The following is a 22500-nucleotide window of genomic DNA, read 5'->3' as shown; positions in this document are numbered from 1 at the left end:
GAATACAATGTACAAGTCAACGCGCGCCATTAGTTCTTGTGCAAAGGGGCGTTTAAGAAGTATTCATTGGTGATATCTTTTTTTTTTATATAAAGATGTTATAAAATCGTGCAAAATGCAGGGAGTGGGGGGGGGGGGGGGTAAACCATGTATACATACCTGTTACGAACAGAACTGGCAAAGACTGGAACACTGCTGGGCAGGATTTGAGGCTCTTGAACGCGGGAGAAGTAGGACTGAACATCGATATATCAGCTGGCAAGACATATTGCTGATACATGTACAACTCATTTTGTCTTACACATACAGACTTAAAGACATAGAGCCCGAGTGTCGGACAGTTTGACATGCATAACAGAGACAAACAGAAACATCCATACACACGCGAGCGCGTATGTACGTACGCACACACACACACACACACACACACACACACACACACACACACACACACACACACACACACACACACACACTTCAACACTGCGTCTTCGAAAAAGACATATATCATCATTTTTATTGGTATGACAGAAGGATTGAAGCACACAAGTCTATACTCATTTTTTGGAGGACAATGCAATATGAGCGATGTTCACAATGATGACAATTTACACGAAAAGACACACAAAAACGCTTTCTATTTGCCACTCACACACACACCAACTTCCAACCTTCATTTTTTCAAGACAACAATGATAACTAAATACCTTGCAGCAGATCCCATAACACCCGAAAAGGGACGAGTTCAGTGACATAAAAGTAACACGGACACTATTTAATTGATATTATTCCTTTTGTCGTATATATATTTGTATCATCCTAATTGTGAAAATAGCCCCTCTTCTCGTTAGAAATTTCGAATATCACAGAATAATGTCTGTGTGTATTACGACTGGCACCCGAGTCTGTAAACAATGAATAGAAAGAAGGTTTAAAAGCTAGTACATGTACTAAAAGCATATATAGTTTTGTTTCATCAATATTCAACAACTATCTTATACTGAACAAAAAAACAAAAACAAAATGGAACAAGAGACTGCAGGTGAGAGAATAGAACAAGAGAACAATAACAATGTACTCACCAGAAAACAGCAACACAATTTTTTTTATTTGTTATCTTGTATCTTATACTGCTATGTGTCTGCAGCTTTCGTGCTACATAATTACGTTTTTCACAATATATACACTCAACCGGACTATAGATATCGTTTTATCGGCTAATGAGATCTTCCTGGATGTAAGGTAAGTTACAAAGGAAACAACATAAAAACACACTGGCAACTTCGAGAAACTGTGACTCTAACACAACTCTTTCTATTGATGCAAACGGACAGACGCGCGCGTCAAACATTACCACACGTATTCTAAGCTACTAATTTGCAGAATAACACATTACCGTCATGGGTTTGTTTTCCTTTTTGCTCATGGCAGCAAGAACTATCTGCCAATGAGGCTCAATTATATTTCAATGTAAAAGAAAAAAGAGTTTATGTTTGTACTTCCTGAATTCAACAAGGGAACACACATGCAAACAATGCAAACACCATTATTACCAAGAACATAAAAACGTTTACGCAAATCTGGGTAAATATAAAGTCATTCTTACAGTCACACAAATATCGCATGTCTGTCATTCTTCCAGTACAACATGTATTCATTCTGTCATGATTTTTCTCTATTTTTTTTTAAATGAAACAAAACATGGGTAGTGTTTACAAATGCGTTGTCAATAACAAATCCAAAAAAATGACAAAACTCTAAAAATGTAACAAAACTACCTATTCCAAACGGGTTTCAAATGAATTTAATGAAAGTGTTCAATGGAATGACAAAACAATGATGTCTTCAATAGAATGCGCCCCCTTTTGCTGAGTTAAATCGCGTTCATCGTAAATATCCAGTCATGTTTAAATACTTTTCGGGATTCTGAGTTGGAGCTGCTTTCTGGGGAAATACATTTTCTTCTGTTGCGCCGCACCCCCATCGATGGGAACTCAGACTCTGAATCTTGAGAGATGTCGAAATGGCAGCAAATTTACAACTGCATTGATCGCCGTGAGTGCAGAAGCTAAAATACTTCAGCTAGGAGGAGCATACGTTTTATAAAACAATGTTTTGAAAAAGAGCATGTGGCACATAACATTGATGTTACTTGTGACAAAATGAGACATGACGATTTATTTACATTAACCAGAAAACAAAACAAAACCACGAGACTGGAAGAAAAAGGAGTGAATTCAATCGAATTGCGAAGAATTCTCAAAGGAAAGAAAATTAATCAAAGAAACACAAGCCTAAGGTCGTATATTACAAGGAGAAAGCAATAATTCAGCATTAGTTTCAACACAAATTTGTTTCCAACAGCAAAATCAATTACCTCCGTCTTTCACGTGCACACCTTAAGAGTTTTACGACAAGAAACACACAGTCCAACAAGATAAATGTCATAAACGTTATCTCCTTTGTACACATTATTTTAGAGCATTATGCCGTTACGTGAATTTGTATTGGCATTTGAAGGCACTTTGTCTGTTTGTCTTAGACAGGACGATGCAATGTCGTTTGATTTGGAGCACGTTACAATCTTGAATATGCACGTTAAACCAGGTATTTTTAAAAGAAAAAAAACTATGTACATAAGGCCAAACAAATATACATGTTGGTTTAGGGTAACCAGATCGATCCTATTTTTTCACGCCGACCCTAAACCATATTTTTTTCATTTCTAAAAAAACACAAAAACACCTTTTGGCATATTTTGCAAACCATACCGAGACTAAGGGAAGTAACCTCCTGTAAAATCGACTAAATTAAAAAAAAAGACTTTTGGTCACGTTACCCTGAACCAACATATATTTTTTTTGGGCCTAAACGGAGAGAGATAGGGGTTGAGAGAGAGAGAGAGAGAGAGAGAGAGAGAGAGAGAGAGAGAGAGAGAGAGAGAGAGAGAGAGAGAGAGAGAGAGAGAGAGAGAGAGAGAGAGAGAGAGAGAATTATCAACCACATTAAAATCAAATCAGCTAAGTAAAGAACACATTTCAAACAAATATGTTGTCTCGCAATCGGTTTGTGAAGAACGACAACACCTCAATCAAATGTATTATTATAAATGGTCATTGAAACAATTCGAAAAAGAATCATTTCAGTATCTTACATGAACTGTTTGCACAAAATGTCAAAGAAAACACTTGAACAAGCCACACTTGCTTTTGGCGTAACGAATACGGATTATGCAAGAATTTTCCTTCTGAGAAAAAATCTAAATAAAACTCAAGGAAGGGAAATTCGTATGACCTTAATATCATCTGGGGACTGCAAAACCATTACAGTAATGTATGGTGCAAACACATCCACTCGCATGTGTGCACATTTTTATTACAGGAGCGTTCAATATCTGAAATGATCAACACACACGTACCTTCTTTTTGTCAAACATCTGCTGAAACAGCAACCTTGGCATATACACTGATGATTATACCAAGCCCATTTATTTGTTGAATCAGTTCGGACACGGCGTCTTCAAATATCAGCAGTTGTTAAAAAGGTTTTGTGCAAAAACATGTCAAGTCCACTATGAATATATGAGATGGATTGTCAAAACAAAAATTCGTTTGTGCTTTGGTGAAGATTTAGCAATGTCTATTTTCTCTATCTGTACTTTGTGCAGCCATATTTGTGGTGTTAAAATGCCATACTGGTTGATTTATTTAAGCATTTGCATCCCTTCTTTCTGGTAGAGCACGGCTTTAGCAAAGATCAGTAATACCGTAAGGGGTACCATGATTTGTGCAATCAACCATGTGATAATCATGTGATATTTTGGGAATCGGCATACTCTCTTCATCGCAAGAAGCGCACGAATAGCGGTTGGTTGTACGCTTATCTGCATCTATCGTAATCATGTTCTTAACGGGGCAGAGTTATACAAACAATATGGATGTTCTCACATGTAGCTAAGAGAGTAAACGATTTGTGCAACCAGTAGCCGGAACTTGCATGTTTTTTTCCTCTAGAGGCACCCAAAAGAGGTACACAAGTATTCTGATCAAGCGGTGAGTACCACGATTTGTGCAGTAAGTCATTTAGCCGTGAAACAAATTAGACTCAATAACAGCTGTCTCCTCGTCGTCTCGCGTATGTATTGGGCCTCGCTTACAGCACATACAACGTCAACCGTTTTCAATTATTTGTTCTGGAAGTGATCCTTGACAACAGGCGACCAGACCAATGAGCATCAACGTTTTTTTTAATTCATTGATTAATGTGGACAACAATATCAGTAATTGGAATACTGCAATGACTTCAACCAGACGTACATCTTCTATACTGCGCACCGAAAACGCCCTATCTAATGTTTTCTTTAACGCGCTGGTCTTTTTGCAAATGATGTGTTTTATATGCGACCAAAAATTTGTTTCTGCATTCACAACATGCAGTGGATCATCCCGTCTATTCATTTCTGTGTTTTTCCCCAGTTATTCTGTTGTTAGACTGTAATGTTTAACTAAGACGCCTCCTTGCGCGAAAAATTCGAACGTATTCGTGTAAAAATGTTCCTTCCATGGCATCCACAAGTAACTAAAATAACACAAAGAATAATTCTTCCCAAAAAGAAAAGAAAATAAAACAGCCGTGCAACATCCCCGTAGCGCTTTGGGCAATATTTTATCAATTTCATCGCCGCAAGAAACATGTGGCACTCAGCGTTAAGACTAAATGCCATTAAAACCAGTTAACCGCATGGCTGCTGTGTCGTGAGGAGAAGGATTGTCGGTTTGCTTTGTGCACAATTTCAAGTTCAGACACATGGTCGATGGGCTACAGAGGAGAAGCTCAGGAGCTGTTGAAAAGTGATCACAGCAGAATTGTCCTTATGCGCGTCAGCTCTTCTAAATAGTACAAACGTGACTCTCGGCTTCTATTCGAATTCAGCACAAAACATTCAAAAGTCTCTCTAAACGGTACGCTTAATTTGATGAAAATCAGTTACATTGAACAAGTTTTGTGCCTTGACTACCTCCAGGACTCTCAAATACGTGTCGAATAAATTCATTCAGCTACAGTTAATGCAAGATGTTTGCTATCCTTTGCAGAGGAAGATGGATGAGAAAGGGTAAAATCCTACCTGGACCTACAAACACGATTTAGGTTGACTTCAGTGACAATCGGATGAAACTCCTGCATTTTCCGCAGTTAAAATATCATTCGTTCCAAAGTTCGGACGAATTAGCCAACATTGATAGCACATACACTTCCATAAATTAATTTAGTTACATGGATCAGTCACACAGGAGAAATTAAGATTTTATTCTTCATATAACGTAAACGGTTTTTCGTGTGAGTTTGTGGGGAACGTTTGACTTTCTAACATTTTAAGGAATCGTAATTCAAACTAAGGTTGCCTCTTTTTTTTTTTTTTTTGGGGGGGGGGGGGGTTAAATCCAATACATTCGTTGTCATAACCCTATCGCAAGCAGCAGATTGGTGCTGGTATGTCACAAGATGCATCCACCAAGAACAGTGAAAGTATGGTACAGTATTCGTTCTTGCTCTCAGCTGCGCTAAACCTTTCCATCATTCAGACTTTCAGTCTGAAGGGGACATCCAATACACAACATGCCGAATCTCGCGTGCTAGCTTCAGAAAACTTTTAAAGTAATACTACTAATAATGATAATGATAATGATAATGATAATACAATAAACACAACTGGACAGTTTCGTTGAGCCTGCCTCAAACCTTTCAAACTTAATGCATCATTCTGGTATTTGGTACTCACAAATGCCAATTCTATTTAAGCTTACGAATATACATATACCTTTATAAAATAAAACCCTTACTACTTTCGCAAAAAACAGGACCCAAACCTGAAAAATCTTACACAAATTACTGGCGTTTCTCAATCTTCCTTTCATCCAACGGGTAGCACATCTTCTACCTGCAAGGTGTTTATGTAATCAACACCCAGCAAAAAGCGATACAAACAGACGCAATGCCTTTCGAATCATTTGCACACATCCTGAACAACATGTCATAAAATGTAGCGACCAGTCGCTAGCCTTATAGCTTTTGTCCGGCCACACTTTCCTTTGAATAATATTCTATGAAATGAGTTCCCATTATTTTCTTCTTGTTCCTTTTTACAGAAACTGACTGTTTTTTTCATCCAACATGTCATAAAATTCAGCAACCAGTCGCTAGCCTTACCAGCTTTTGTCCACACTTCCCTTTGAACATTCTATTAACTGAGTTCCGATTTCGTTTTGTTTCTTTTAACAGAAACATACTGTTTTCAGCAGTTCCAAATTTCAAAACAAAACAAAAATCCCAATATAACCCCCCCCCCTTCTCCTGTACAAACTCTTCAGGCAAACACTTCTTTTCCAACAGAGTTCTGGTTGCCATAGGCTCCTGTCAGAGGCATAAACTGCAGGCCATTGTCTGTGATGTCTTGCTGTCGTTTCTTGGCTGGTTTCTTGGAGCCGAAGCAGCGAACGGCGAATCGGAATTCCTCTGCCATTTCCGAGCAGAGTGATTGCTGCAACAAAACAAAGCGTTAACCATACAGGGATTCTTCTTCTTCTTTTTCTTCTTCTTTGTTCATGGGCTTAGACTCCCACGTTCACTCATGTTTTTAACACGATTGAATTTTTACGCGTATGACCGTTTTTACCACGCCATTCACGCAGCATACGCCGATTTCGGGGGAGGCATGCTGGGTATTTTCGTGTTTCTATAACCCACCGAACTCTGACATGGATTACATGATCTTTTCCGTGCGCACTTGGTCTTGCGCTTGCGTGTACACACGAAGAGGGTTAAGTCACTAGCAGGTCTGCACATAAGTTGACCTGGGAGATCTCCACTCTTAACCCACCAGGCGGCAGCGACCGGGATTCGAACTCACGACCTCCCGATTAGGAGGCCGACGTCTTACCACCACGACACTGCGCCCGTCATACAGGGATTCATAACTAAAGAAACGCAAACAAAATAATTGTCCTAAGGGGTCATTGTCAGGGGGCAGTTGTCCGGGGGGCAGTTGTCCTGGAGGCAATTAGCCTGCTTTCGCAAGAACCGCTATTGTTTGGTTGAGTATGACTTCTGCAAAATGTCTCTTATATGAAGAACTGCTGCATATGACATTCGCTGCGGAAATAAAGTAAGCCTGGCCGACTTTCTCTACAGACATGATCGATAAGTGAAGAATGCTTATTCGTTAATGTCGCTGTATAAAAAAAAAAAAAAAAAAAAAAAAAAAAAAAACCTGCGCTTAGAACCGTACCCACGGAATACGCGCGATATAAGCCTCATATTGATTGATTGATTGATTGATTCTTCGGTATTATTTCTTTTTTTGAATTTTCATTTCTGGCCAAAGATCTATATACACACAAAATTGCTATTCGGCGAAAAACGGAATCTAATGACCAGCAACGAACATACAGAACAAGGGTTGAAAGGTACCTAACAATTCAGAACTCAGAAGTTTAACCAAAACACACAAAGAACGGCGAAGTTTAACCAAAATGCACAATCTATTTGAAAATAGTCTACATTCTCGTAACTGATTATTCAGAACGCCGAAGTTTAAACCAAAACGCACGATCTATTCGAAAATATTCTACATGCACGTACGTGATCATTCAGAACGTCAAAGTTTCACCAAAACGCACAATCTATTTCAACATTCTACATTCACGCACCTGATCAATCAGAACGCCGAAGTTTAACCAAACCGCACAATCTATTCGAAAATATTCTACATTCATGCAACTGATAATTCAAAACGCCGAAGTTAAGTCAAAACGCACAATCTATCTGAAAATATTCTACATTCACGCACATGATAATTCAGAACGTCGAAGTTTAACCAAATCGCACAATCAATTAGAAAACATTCTAAATTCACAAACCTGATCTTTGCGGGCGTTCTTCCGCGCCTTCCAGATGAACTCGCACATGGCCACAAAGAAGCCTGCCACCACGCCGCCCATGAGCACGACGAAGACGCCTCCCACGTTCTCCACGCTTAGCTCGGAGGCCGAGCCCTTGCTGCTTTCCTCCACTAAGCACTCCTTGGCTCCTAGCTCTCGCTGCCACCACTTGACCTTCAGCTCGTGGATGATCTGGGCCTCCTTCAGGCGGAGGATCTCCGTGGTGAAGATCTCCTGGTATGGTGAGTCTGTTAAGGAAAGGAGGTAGTTTGAGTCTGTTCAAAACTCGCAATGCAAGATAGCTTGATTGAGTCTGTTTTGTGGAGATAGAGACGGAGATTTGGAACAGATATATTATGAGTCTGTTGTGGATACCTAACAGAGCTGATTTGAGTATGTCGTGAAATAGCAATGATTGGTAATTGGTAGTTAGTGTTTTGTGTTTTATTTGGGGATGGCAAACAATTTTAAACTTAATGAGCTAGCAATAAGCGAGACAGAGAGAGAAAACGAGAGAGAGAGAGAGAGAGAGAGAGAGAGAGAGAGAGAGAGAGAGAGAGAGAGAGAGAGAGAGAGAGAGAGAGAGAGAGAGAGAGAGAGAGAGAGAGAGAGAGAGAGAGAGAGAGAGAGAGAGAGAGAGAGAGAGAGAGTGCTTTCAGCTCGCTGTATGAGAACGCAGCACAATACGGTAGGTTACCAACTAATACAACAAATTGTTAAATGCTAATTGTTATTTCTAACCTTCATTTAGAACAACGTCCTTAGAGTTGTTATTCATTCAAATCACGAGCAATAATGGGTGATGTGTAATTGGTGTACATTAACAAACAAAATACAGTGTTTTGCTGAAAACAGGGGACACGTCTATAACGAGAAACAAGAAGGGCAAAGCCCATACGACTCACATGCTTGACCTTGACCTTTACATGACCTTGACCTTCAGGGTCAAGGTCAAATAACTAAACCTAGCAATGACATCATACACTAAGAACTGCTTTACACATTTTTCCTACCAAAATACATGTGACCTTGACCCAAGGTCAAGGTCATCCAAGGTCATGCAACACAAAGCTGTTAATTCAAGACATAGGAAGTACAATGGTGCTTATTGGCTCTTTCTACCATGAGATATGGTCACTTTTAGTGGTTCACTACCTTATTTTGGTCACATTTCATAAGGGTCAAAGTGACCTTGACCTTGATCATATATGACCAAATGTGTCTCATGATGAAAGCATAACATGTGCCCCACATAATTTTTAAGTTTGAAACAGTTATCTTCCATAGTTCAGGGTCAAGGTCACTTCAAAATATGTATACAATCCAACTTTGAAGAGCTCCTGTGACCTTGACCTTGAAGCAAGGTAAACCAAACTGGTATCAAAAGATGGGGCTTACTTTGCCCTATATATCATATATAGGTGAGGTATTGAATCTCAAAAACTTCAGAGAAAATGGGAAAAATGTGAAAAATAGCTGGTTTTTTAGACAACATTTATGGCCCCTGCGACCTTGACCTTGAAGCAAGGTCAAGATGCTATGTATGTTTTTGGGGCCTTGTCATCATACACCATCTTGCCAAATTTGGTACTGATAGACTGAATAGTGTCCAAGAAATATCCAACGTTAAAGTTTTCCGGACGTCCGTCCGGACGGACGACTCGGGTGAGTACATAGACTCACTTTTGCTTCGCATGTGAGTCAAAAATGGGTATATTTTATGACAACAAAAATGTACAACAAAGGTTTATAAAAATTAAATCTCCATGTTTTGATGGTGAACATGGTTAAAATTGCCAAATAAAATGATGTGTTCTGATAATTATACAGATCTCATCATTTCCATGGCAGAACTGTTGATTGCGCTAAACTGATCTGATATCTATATTTTACCATGAATTATGATATAGTTGATTAGGTTTCCAACTCAGTCTGTGAATACAATTACTCACACCCGAATGGAAATGTGACCAATACTCTGACAGAGATGCGAATGTTAGAATTCCTCTGAGAAAAATGTGAGTATTGAAGATATTAATTTTTGTGATTCAAAGAATTACAAAAATATCACATTCTTCAAAACTAAGGTGCAGTTGGAAACCAATATGTGCTCTTTTCCTTTTGTTGTTGTTGCGTAGGTGATTACTTAACACCAAAAAGAAAGCGTAAGATTCGTTTGAAGGCTGGCCGAGTGGTAACGCACTTGCGCTCGGAAGCGAGAGGTTGCGTGTTCAGGCCTGGGTCAGGCCGCAATTTTCTCCCCCCTTTCCTAACCTAGGTGGTGGGTTCAAGTGCTGGTCTTTCGGATGAGACGAAAAACCGAGGTCCCTTCGTGTACACTACATTGGGGTGTGCACGTTAAAGATCCCACGATTGACAAAAGGGTCTTTCCTGGCAAAATTGTATAGGCATAGATAAAAATGTCCACCAAATACCCGTGTGACTTGAAATAAAGTGTAAAAAAATTCCATCTCACACGGCATTAAGTGTCAGGGCTTGGAAACATGAATACACGCATGCAGGAAAAAATAAAAAAAATGGGTAGCGCCGTATACTGTATGGCAGCTCGCTTTCCCCAGGGAGAAAGCAGCCCGAATTTCTGTGAGGTTACCCTCATGGACTATATAAAATCTTATCCTTATCCTTAATCGACACAAGGTGAAATCGTGAAAATGTGTCTCCCAAAAAAGGAGATTTGCAGTTTTACCAGGAGAGATACGTTTTCCTATCTTGTTCTTTCCAGGCACGACAAGAAAAGAGAATGAGATCATTCACAAACAGCCCAAAACAGCCCAAAACTGATACCACTGAAGCAAACGTAACGTGGGCAGACCTTCCTTTTGTACGACAGTTCAGTTTTAGAAAATCCCACAAATCAACGGATAGATGCTCAAATATGTGCAATAGGCAATCTGTGACTTCATAAAGCAATCACGCTTGAAAACGCCTACCAATCTAACCACACAATCATGAATCGGAACCACACTGACACAGGGAAATTCAGTTTCGGACCCCCCCCACACAAACACACACACACACCCGCACTCACACACATATTCACCCCCACACACACATACACACACTAACCTCCCCCCATATACACACCAAATGTGACCCTCCACCACGAAATGAGTCGCATGTCACCTTTGCATGATTTTCATATTTTTACATTTTCCTAAAGAGTTTTTTATGCTCTATCCAGTGGTGAAAACCGTTTTAGAAAAGAGCGAAAACTGTTTGAGTTATAAGCCTGTGACTAAGGTGACCCTCACACTGTTACAAGGCACTCCCCGGACTTATATTAAGCCTAGCGCAGAACCGCGCGAGGTGACATGCGACTCATTTCGTGGTGGAGGGTCACAAATAACCAACACGCTAACATACACACAAACACAAACACACACTTAATAAACCAAACTCACCTGTAGGCGTGGCAATGCCATAGCCCTTGGAGTCCAGTTTGCCGCCGATGCTGGTCAGGTCACAATCTCGATGCACAGCATACTCCACTGCCGTGGACTCGGCAAGGTACGCGTACCCGCCGTCCTTCACCCGCTTGACGCCCTCAGAGCTACTCGTCACGAACACGTCGTCTAGGGTCGACATGAAGTTCCACATCCGCTTGAACGTTTCGATTTGGGAGCGCTGAAACGTAAATTTGTGGGTGATATTCTTGGCGGAGCTTTCTGCCTGCTGTCCTGACTGCGCTCCTACTGCGAGCTGGATCCGCGTCATCGCGTGTGCCCCGACGAAGCTATTTCGCCAGCCCGCATACACCAAACGCACTCGCCAGCGCATGCACGTAGTCACAAACACACGCACGCACGCGCGCGCATTCACGCACGCGCGCGCATTCACGCACGCAGACACACGCACAAAAAAAAACCCACACACGCACACACATATACACGTACGCAAACACACACGTAAAGCATTCACTAACCCCCCTCCCCCCCACACACACACACACACACAAGCATACACATACACACACACACACACACACACACACACACACACACACACACACACACCAACAGACTTTCTCTCTATTTTTCTCTCCCAGATAAAAATACAAACCTCAAAGAACCTGGCAGTAGAACCGCCCTTAAAGGTGCCGTACTTGATGGTAGCCTGTTTCACGAGGTCATCCGCAGAGGTGATGTCTGACACCATCCTCTCCACAGTGAGGAAGGCCGCCAGGTTGGCCGTGTAGGAGCTGATCATGATGAGTGTGAAGAACCACCACATACCCGCCACCAGTCGGGTGGACAGCGCCCGCGGGGCTATCTCACAACCTGGGTAGAAAATAGAATAGGATTGAGATGACTTGATATCCACTTCAGAGTTGGTAGAGTGCGTCAGTGTGTGTGTGTGTGTAGCGGGGGGGGGGGGGGGGGGGGTAGTGGGAGTGTGTGTGTGTGTGTGAGTGCAAGGCTATCTCACAACCTGGGTAGAAATATAGGGTTGAGATGACTTCATCCAGTTCAGAGTTGGGGGGAGTTGTGTTGGCGTGTGTGTGTGTGTGTGTGTGTGTGTGTGGGGGGGTGGTGGTGGTGGTGCGTGTGGTAGGTGTGTGTGTGTGTGTGTGTGTGTGTGTGTGTGTGTGTGTGTGTGCGTGCGTGTGTGTGTGCGTGCGTCAGTGTGGGTACATACGTGCGTGCGTGCGTGCGTGTGTGTGTGTGCGTGTGTGTGTGTGTGCGTATGTGTGTGTGTGTGTGTGTGTGTGCGTGTGTGTGTGTGTGCGTGCGTGTGTGTGTGTGTGTGTGTGTGTGTTCTTCTGAGTTGTTTTTCATCCAGTTGATTTCAACCATAGTTCATTATATATGAAAATGACAAATAATCAGGTTAACCAGTCACGAAAAGACTAATGACAATATCGCCTTAGCCATTTTGTCTTTAATATGTTTTCTTGTTACAATTAAGAAATCTTGCTCTCATAAATACTGTCATTCAGTTCTACCCCTTGGTCAAAATTAATTTATTACATAAGGAATTATTCAGGAAAATCGGTCAAACAATATTGTAACTTGTATGGGTACGACCGGCTTCCGGTATTTTTAACATTTTAAAATTATTACCGCTTAAATACCAGAAATATGTTCCAAAGTACCTTGCTGCATAAGGGAGCCTATGGTGAACCAGAGACTGTTGAGAATGGTGAATTGGTTCTCCACCTCATCCGTGTCGGGGTTACAAGGGTGGGGGTTGCACCATTCGTAGGGACTGAAGCGTGCGATGACAAACAGCATGAAGCTGACACACAGGTAGGCGGCTATCATGTAGATCCAAACCTGTAGACAGAACATTTAGATATACGGCAGGCGATTATGGAGACCCACACCTGTAGACAGAAAATGTAGATATACGGCAGGCGATCATGGAGACCCACACCTGTAGACAGAAAATGTAGATATACGGCAGGCGATTATGGAGACCCACACCTGTAGACAGAAAATGTAGATATACAACAGGCGATCATGGAGACCCATACCTGTAGACAGAAAATGTAGATATACAACAGGCGATCATGGAGACCCACACCTGTACACAGAAAATGTAGATATACTGCAGGCGATCATGGAGACCCACACCTGTCGACAGAAAATGTAGATATACGGCAGGCGATCATGGAGACCTACACCTGTAGACAGAAAATGTAGATATACGGCTGGGGATCATGGAGACCCACACCTGTAGACAGAAAATGTAGATATACGGCTGGCAATCATGGAGACCTGCATACAGAACATGTAGATATACGGCAGGCGATCATGGAGACCCACACCTGTGTGCAGAAAATTTAGATATACAACAGGCGATCATGGAGACCCACACCTGTAGACAGAAAATGTAGATATACGGCTGGCGATCATGGAGACCTGCATACAGAAAATTGAAAATTTTCATCTAAATTTTAATTTGATTATATACTTACCCAACTCACATACAGCAATTTACTCCAGTTTAGTGCTAGGACGCTGAATAGCATCGCCTTGGTAACAAGGGGAGGTCACCCTAAAAAAGAGCTACCTTGACCCCTTAACATGACAAAGTCACGCGTGACTTCCTGACCTTGCCGCCATCTTTGAATCATTCAATCGAAAGCGAACATAGAAAAATTTCCCTCTTTTTTAGGAAAAAAACCCCATAAAAACCCCAAAAGCGGGGCAGGCGGGCGGGTATCAACTATGTGAGTTGGGTAAGTATATAATCAAATTAAAATTTAGATGAAAATTTTCAATTAAATTACATTCTTATCCCAACTCACATACAGCAGAATGCTAATGAAGGAGGTGGGAAAACAAAATTCCACTTGTCCAGCAGCGACAAAGGCTGGTAGGGAGCTACTGCCACCATGACGAGTGCTGGCCACATCTCGCAGGTAAAAGTTGATGAAAACGCCCTGCGATTTCCAGTAGGCAGCGTCTAAGACCTCTGCCAGCACGCCTGAGCGGAGGACTGCCAGAGAAGTAGCCCAGGCTCTGGCTTCATGAGTTCTTGACAACTTCATAGGAAGGACAGAATGCCCAATCCCAACTTGTCTGTGCCACCACGCATACGCTTGTTTAATAAGCGTAGAGACCCATCTTACCAAAGTGACCCGCGACAAGTCCTTGCTCCTTTCAGTGCCAACTGAGATGAAGAGCAGTTTTTGGTCCCTAGACCTAATGGGCGTGGTACGGGATAAGTAGCTGGTAAGAGTACAAACAGGACAATTGACCATATCAGGGTCACCAGACGCAAGAAACCTACTTAAAGGAGGAATGCGAATAACAGAGGAGGACAGACCTTGTTTTTGGTTTTGGCAAGGAACTCCGGCCGAAATCTTAAAACAAAAGAGCCATAGCTCTCAAAAGAAATATCCTTAGCCAGGCCTGAAAGAGCGTGCACCTCACCGCCTCCACGGGCAGAGGCTAACAAAACGAGGAACAAGGCTTTACGAGTCAAGTTAGCTAAGCTCGCTGAAGCTAAAGGTTCGAAATCCGAAGAGGCTAGAAACTTGAGTACCAAAAAAATAAGTCCCACGCGGGAAGAGGGGACTTAGCCTTCGTAAAACCAATCGCTGCCCCCTTAAGAACACTAGCAATTACACCGCCCAGGTTAATGCTATGCCCTAATTGCTTCAGAGTAGAAGAAATGGCTGAGCGCCTGACTCTCAAAAAAAGAAGGAGCCAAGCCCTGAGCAGCCAAACACGAGAGATGATTTGCTACATGCATAGAGCGAGGTGAAGTAGCAGTAACTCCATTCTCCGAGCACCACTTTGTCCAAGCTGACCAGTGTGACGCATAAACAGTGCTGGTCGATTCCCTGTGGGCCTTTTGGACAAAGCCTAAAGTAGCGTCTGAGGAGCCAGAACGGCGCAGCGACCTAGAAAGAATGGAGGGCCGTCTGCGAGGCGAAGGAGGACGGGGAACCAATGTTGGCTGGGCCACCAAGGGGCCACCAACACCAAGCAAGGCTGTCCCCGCTCCGCCTTCCTGAGAACCTTTCCCAAGAGATGAAAAGGGGGGAAAGCATAGGCTCAGACGCGACCAGTTTACTTCGAGGGCGTCTGTTTCCCTCCCCTCTGGGTCTGGAAAGGGGGAGATAAAGACCTGAAGCCTGCAGGAGAATCTTGTCACAAACAGATCGACTGTAGGCTTGCCGAAATGCCACCCAGACGTTGTAGGACCTGATGAGTCAGAGACTACTCCGTGTGCATCGTACACTACGGGCGACTGAAGTAGTCCGCAAGAACGTTGAGTATGCCTGGGACGTACTTCGCTGACAACAGAATAAGGTGCTGGCTGCCCCAGGCAAGAATCTGACCTGACCTGACAGAAGAGCGAGAGACAAAGTGCCTCCCTGTTTGTTGAAAAAGGCCGACATGGTCGTGTTGTCTGTGCGAACCCCAATTTATTCGTTCCTGACCATAGACAGAAACGATTGGAGTCCCAGGAAAACAGCCTCTAACTCTAGGGCATTAATGTGCCCCCCACTCTGCGTCTCGTTCCACAGACCTGACGCAGTGTGAACAGAAAGATAGGCACCCCAGCCCTCCATAGACGCGTCTGTGAACAGAAACTCGTCCGGGGGGGGGGGGGGGGGGCAAACGAAATTGGCACTCCCTGTGAAATCCCAGGGAGCAGCCACTGCCTCGTTGTGTGCCGACACCAGCTTTCAAGAGAGACTACTGTCTCCCAGCCCTGAAGAGAAGGCTTCCACAGCGAACTCAGGGCAGCCTGAAATGGCCGCTTGTGGACTCTGCCTAAGGGCACAAGAGTGGCCATCGATTCCATTTGGCCAAAAAGAGAGGTCAGAACACGAACAGCCGCTCTCTTTATCAAGGACAGAGTACGAAACAGACTTTGCAACCTGTCCACCCTTCTCTGTGAAGGGCGTACCCGCCAAACGACGGTGTATGTCTTTGCGTGTGGAAGAAAAACAACCCCAATGCTAAAAACGTCTGTGCCAAACCTAGGCTTAGCCACATGATGGTGATTAGTTCTTTCCGTAACCTCTTAGAAAGAAAAGCTGAAACTAAGGAATTCCTGCGAGTCCTTTGTGCTGCGCAGCGAAAGTCGCTGACAGAAGCCACTGCCTCAAGAGGTAGGCTTAGCCGGAAAAGTTCCGACTGAGAGGTTACGAGCAATGGCTCAGTGAGCCTAAAAATTTAGTCAGAATGTGAGCCCATAATTTGGACATGTTCTGGCGACTTGTCAGAAACCAAAGCTTATGACCCTGATGAGAAAGCGCAATTCTGTAAGCCGTAAAAGCTGAGAAAGTTTTAACAGCTTGCCTTGTTCTTCACCACAGAGGCAAAAAACAAAAATTGAGGCCTTAGCAGCTTCACCCTAGAAGGTGAAAAATAAGAGGTATGCCGCACCAAAGATGGGCGTACATACCGCGAAGCTGCCTAAGGCAGAGGGTTTAACCCAATGTGTGTTTGCTTAGCTCCGCATCTTGCCTAAATAAAGGCCAAATGTGGCCAGCCGACGCAGATCACAGCTTCTCCCAGAAGATGGACCACAAAAAGCAAAGAGCGGAGTAGATCCGCCTCTTGTTTGCAACCTGAGCCAAGCAATGTGCCAAGAAAAGCGCTGGGAGGCTCCGCTGTTCAAAAGACTTTAGCCAAAGCAGCTAGAAGCGACATGACATCCTTCTCCCGTGCGTCACGACGAAACTCGAAGCTAACAAGAGCAGAGAAGATAGAGCTCTATAAAAAAATCTTGCAAAGTTTCCTAAACAGAGGATAACTTGAAAAGATCATGTGCTTATTGCCCCAGAGACAAGAAAGAGGACTCAGTATAACATACTGTTCTACTGTAGCCGTCTTCCCTACCAGAATAGTGACAACTTTCTCTACCGCATCGTCACGAAACCTGAATGGGTCTAATGACGACGCGATCAATCTCGCCAGAGATCTCTGCAAAGTCTCAGAGAGAGACGATAACTCAAGCAAACGTAAGCCAGTTACTCCAAAGACAAAAGAGAATTCTCCGAAAACGGGACTACTCTGTCTCTGCTGTATCATCTTGCCTAAGGACTGCAAGTTCCGGAAAAGTGAAACGAGGCTAGGCAAACGAGCCAATCAAATTGACTGAAATATGCAGCAGTGTAAACCTCTTAGCCGAACCAGCAGGCAAAGCTGAGGCTAAAAACAAAGAAGCACGGTAAGGCTGCGCTGAATCAGGAGCCAGACCTTGTGCTGTTAACCACGGTACAGCGTGAAACGCACCGCCATACTGCCCAGTAGTCAGTAGCATAGACAGCTCAAACGCTACCAACGGGAATTTCCGAAAACGGGAATTTCCGAAAACGGAACTGCTGTTACCAGTCCTTCGCAGAACGGGAATCCCCCAAAGCGGAAGGAGGTTGGGCAACAAACCTACAAGTGTTGCCGCACACTCCTCGAACTACCGTGAAGTAACTTCCGCCGCCAAAGCCAGTGCTAGCGGAAGTTCAACCAGTACACGGAAGTTGGCATCTTCGTCAACCTGAACAGAAGCACCAAAATCCGACTCATAATCCCGCACATCCGTGCAACAAGGCAACGAACTTCCGCCCTGACTACAATAGTCAGGCGAAGCGTCACCCAGAAGAGACGACACACGAGGGATGCGATACCCAAGCAGTGTGTCCCCAGGGACTGCTTCAGTTCCTGCCCAGAGGGCGGAAGCGGGGAATGACACCCCCTCCTCAAAATACCGTGAAGCCACTTCCTCCGCTAAAGCCAGAGCTTGCGGAAGCTTAGTCGGTAGTGCGGAAGTTGACATCTTCGTCACCCTGGACGGAAGTGCCAAAATCCGACTCATAGTCCCTCACTTCCGTGAAGTCAGGCAAGACACTTCCGCCGTGACTACCATAGTCCGACGAAGTGTCGCCCGGAAGAGACGCCCACGAGGGATTTTATACCCAAGCGGTACGTCCCTAGGGACTGCTTCCTGCCTGAAAGGCGGAAGCGGGGAAAGCTGTGAAAGCTGTGCTGCCGCACCAACCGCTCCTCTAGGGAGTGTCGGAGGACGCACTTCCCCTGTTCGGTCAGAGACCGAACGCGTGTCTGGGCTTTTCCCTCGATCTAGACGTTCACTCAATCGGAACGACGTAGACCTAGGGCCTAAGCTTTCGCGCACACGAACCGGTGTGGCTACTCTCTCCAAACACGCACTTCGTTTTGGCCGGAGAACCCGGTTACTGGCGAAGTATAAATACCTTGATCGTCGTCAGTCCAAGAGGCCTGGGAACGCAGCAGGGAAACACCACGGCTGCCCTCAAACGAGGCGTGAACGTCGGCGGACGTAAAAGTGGAGGAAGGCGGACACACACCCTGGCAAGGGAACGCACACCTCCCACACCGGAAGGCAAAGACACATCTCAGCCTTGGTAGACGAAAACTCGGCTGAAAGAGAGGATATCTAAGCACTCAAGGAGTGCAAAATAGCATAAACATCCTGCTTCTCGCTAACAGGGCCTGAACCGGACAAGACCGGTGAAGCAGCTGAAGGCAAACTAGGCATAGCCGGAGAATAAGGTAAGTCTATCGCACATCAAACGAGGATTTAGTCAAGGATCTGTGACTTTAATCAAAGCTTAACATGCCGAACTCTACGACTTACGAGAAGGCTTCTTTGTGGGAGAAGGCTCGGCCACCGACTTAGCATTTTTATTCTTTCCTTATCCGACATGGCGAACGGAAAAAATGTAAACAAAGCTAAGTATTCGACCAAACCTAAGTCACAAAACGATAACAAACGACAAAAAAGCTCACCCAAACACACAGTAGGAGCAGAGGGACCGTGTGCAAGTACCAAGGCAGGGTCTGACAAAGGCAGAAGTCAGACAAACCGGCTGAAAGCCGGAGCAAAATCAAAACACGTCTGTAGACACAGATCGCTGGAGAGTGAATGATTCAAAGATGGCGGCAAGGTCAGGAAGTCACGCGTGACTTTGTCATGTTAAGGGGTCAAGGTAGCTCTTTTTTAGGGTGACCTCCCCTTGTTACCAAGGCGATGCTATTCAGCGTCCTAGCACTAAACTGGAGTAAATTGCTGTATGTGAGTTGGGATAAGAATGTAATTTAATGTAGATATACGGCAGGCGATCATGGAGACCCACACCTGTGTGCAGAAAATGTAGATATACAACAGGCGATCATGGAGACCCATACCGGTAGACAGAAAATGTAGATATACAACAGGCGATCATGGAGACCCATACCTGTGACAGAAAATGTAGATATACAACAGGCGATCATGGAGGCCCATACCTGTAGACAGAAAATGTAGATATACAACAGGCGATCATGGAGACCCATACCGGTAGACAGAAAATGTAGATATACAACAGGCGATCATAAAACCGTAAGGCGACTCAGTAGATCCACATCCCCCAAAATAGAGAATGTTAATGCATAGACGTAATGAGACTGGCTGAGATGTTTTGGGTTTTTCAGGGGAGGTAGATTCACTGCATTCAGGTTTTCATCAATGGCGAAATAAATATCGCATTCCAAACATGCATTTCCTCGTTAAACTTTTGTGATAGCATGGTGATCAGAGAGAATAATTTAAGACAACGAAACAACCAACGGAACAACCAATCAACCTACCAAACTACCCCCTAATCAGAAAAGATATACTATTCTAACATAGTAGAAACAATGAAGTCGGAACGACTCTTAAATCAGACGGTACAAAAGCTTCTTCGTGTACTATCTGTGCTTTTCCAATGGATTTGTCAAACTTATATCTAATCATTTACAAAGTATGGTATGTATACATTCTCAAAAGTATTGTGCACTTTACTGCTCATCTTTAAAACGCTTGATCGAAAAAGATGATCTTACTGGAAAAAAAATTGCGCTTCTTACTCAAAATAGTACGAAACATATTCAACGACAGGCGAACATTTTTTCAAGAAAACACATCAAGTGAATACGCAACTAGTAAAAGATGGCAACCCTAATACACGTTAATTTACCTTATTCTGAATAAAAACACTCGTTACAGTTACAGGAAAGTGACAAACGCTGGCGGATTTGGGATTGGCTTGCAGTTATACACACGTTATATTACCCTCTTCTGAATAATATTTCTCATGTCAGGGCACAATGACGACAATAAACAGAAGAGCTGTGGCGGCTTAGGGATGGGTTTGAGGTAATTAATACACCTTCATAACTCTCTCGAGTAGCATTACGCTCACCTCAATAGACAAGGGCGACAGGACAGAGGATAGCTCTGGCAGCTTTGGGACGCGTTTGAGGTAATAGGCACTTAATAACTTTCTTGAATATTATCACGCTCACCTCAATAGATAAGGGTGACAGGACAGAAGGTAGCTCTTGCAGCTTTGAGACGTGTTTGGTGTAATGCGCACTTTATATAACCCTCTCCTTCACGTTCACAAAATCAGTTAACGGATGACCCTTACAACGTCCATTCTCAGGTTCTGGTTGCTCTAAGTAATAACTCGCATACTTAACAGGATCTCTGTCACCGTTCTGTGTAATTTGAAGATCAAGAGGCTGCTACGTGTAGTTTTAGATTCATTGCATATCAACTGCAGCTACCCAACAAAAACATGATTCAAAACCACGATTTATTACCGTTTTCCCAGCTTGTGGTCTCTCTCTTTCACATGCTAGATCAACCTGACTGCGCGGCAGATTTACAAAACAAAATGAGTATGTCCTGTTTGATAAAACATTAAACAACTCTCTGATGTAAAACAAATAACGTTAAGTTTTAGTCACTGCTTTGACGGTTGAAAGTGAATCATGCCGTCAAATAACGTCACGTCTAAATATTGCTCAAATCGAAGAAACCCATTTTTGAGCAGAAGAAAGCCGATCTTCAAACACACATAATATGTTTCTAACCAAAGCACTGTTTGACGTCAGGGCTATAACCACTCAAAAAAATATCCTTAACTGTTTGTGTTCAGTGTAATACACACTTGATAAGCTTACATCTCACCTCAATAGACAAGGGCGACAAGAAAAGTTATATCTGACAGCTTGGGATGGGTTTGAGGTAATACACACTCTATAACTCTAACCTCAATAGACAAGGGGGACAAGAAACAGAAGATCTCTGGTGGCTTAGAGATGGGTTTGTGGTAATACACACTCTATACATCTCACCTCAATAAACAATTACGACAAGAAAGAGAAGAGCTCTGGTGGCTTGGGGATGGGTTTGAGGTAATACACACTCTATAAATCTCACCTCAATAGACAAGGGCGACAAGAAAGAGAAGATCACTGGTGGCTTGGGGATGGGTTTGAGGTAATACACACTCTATAAATCTCACCTCAATAGACAAGGGCGACAAGAAAGAGAAGATCTCTGGTGGCTTGGGGATGGGTTTGAGGTAATACACACTCTATAAATCTCACCTCAATAGACAAGGGCGACAAGAAAGAGAAGATCACTGGTGGCTTGGGGATGGGTTTGAGGTAATACACACTCTATAAATCTCACCTCAATAGACAAGGGCGACAAGGAAGAGAAGAGCTCTGGTGGCTTGGAGATGTGGTAATACACACTCTATAAATCTCACCTCAATAGACAAGGGCGACAAGAAAGAGAAGCTCTGGTGGCTTAGAAATGGGTGTGTGGTAAGGCCTAAAAAAAAAGTCTGTTTACGGTAACATAGGCAGAAAAAATAGGGTCGGTAGGTCGGGATTTTTTTCTTCTTCCAAAAAACCATATTTTTTTAAAGCTATTTTGCCAAAAAACAAAGACTTTTTTTTCCCCCCCCCAAAAAAGTCTAGGGTCGCGCGAAAAAATAGGGTTGGTCGGGATACCGTAAACAGACTATTTTTTTAATTTTTTTGGCCTAATACACACTCTATAAATCTCACCTCAATAGACAAGGGCGACAAGAAAGAGAAGAGCTCTGGCGGCTTGGGGATGGGTTTGCGGTAGAGGATGGTGATACCCAGGGTCAGGTAAGGCTTGGTGAAGTCCACGTACTGTTCTCGCTCGTAAGTGATGGTCATACCACCAAGACCAATGTCCGCGCGCTGCAACCAAGACGGACAAAGAGAAACATGTTAAACTGGGCAGCGAGAGT

General features: G+C 43.5%; 1 protein-coding gene across 1 annotated transcript in view; it reads right to left on the bottom strand.

Annotated features, from left to right (window-relative positions):
- Positions 1-488: 488 nt before the first annotated feature.
- LOC138960909 (glutamate receptor ionotropic, kainate 2-like) overlaps positions 489-22500 on the bottom strand; it is a 22820-nt gene continuing 808 nt past the window's right edge. The window contains exons 2-7 of the mRNA XM_070332543.1: positions 22289-22450; positions 13051-13231; positions 12018-12235; positions 11360-11582; positions 7917-8185; positions 489-6538 (exon numbers count right to left, since the gene is read on the bottom strand). Coding sequence (XP_070188644.1) covers positions 6365-6538; positions 7917-8185; positions 11360-11582; positions 12018-12235; positions 13051-13231; positions 22289-22450 — 1227 coding nt within the window. The 3' untranslated portion in view covers positions 489-6364. The remainder of the gene's footprint in view (positions 6539-7916; positions 8186-11359; positions 11583-12017; positions 12236-13050; positions 13232-22288; positions 22451-22500) is intronic.

This window comes from Littorina saxatilis, linkage group LG3 (assembly GCF_037325665.1).
Source record: "Littorina saxatilis isolate snail1 linkage group LG3, US_GU_Lsax_2.0, whole genome shotgun sequence".
NCBI lineage: Eukaryota > Metazoa > Mollusca > Gastropoda > Littorinimorpha > Littorinidae > Littorina > Littorina saxatilis.
This window is presented reverse-complemented; position numbering and strand designations above follow the sequence as displayed.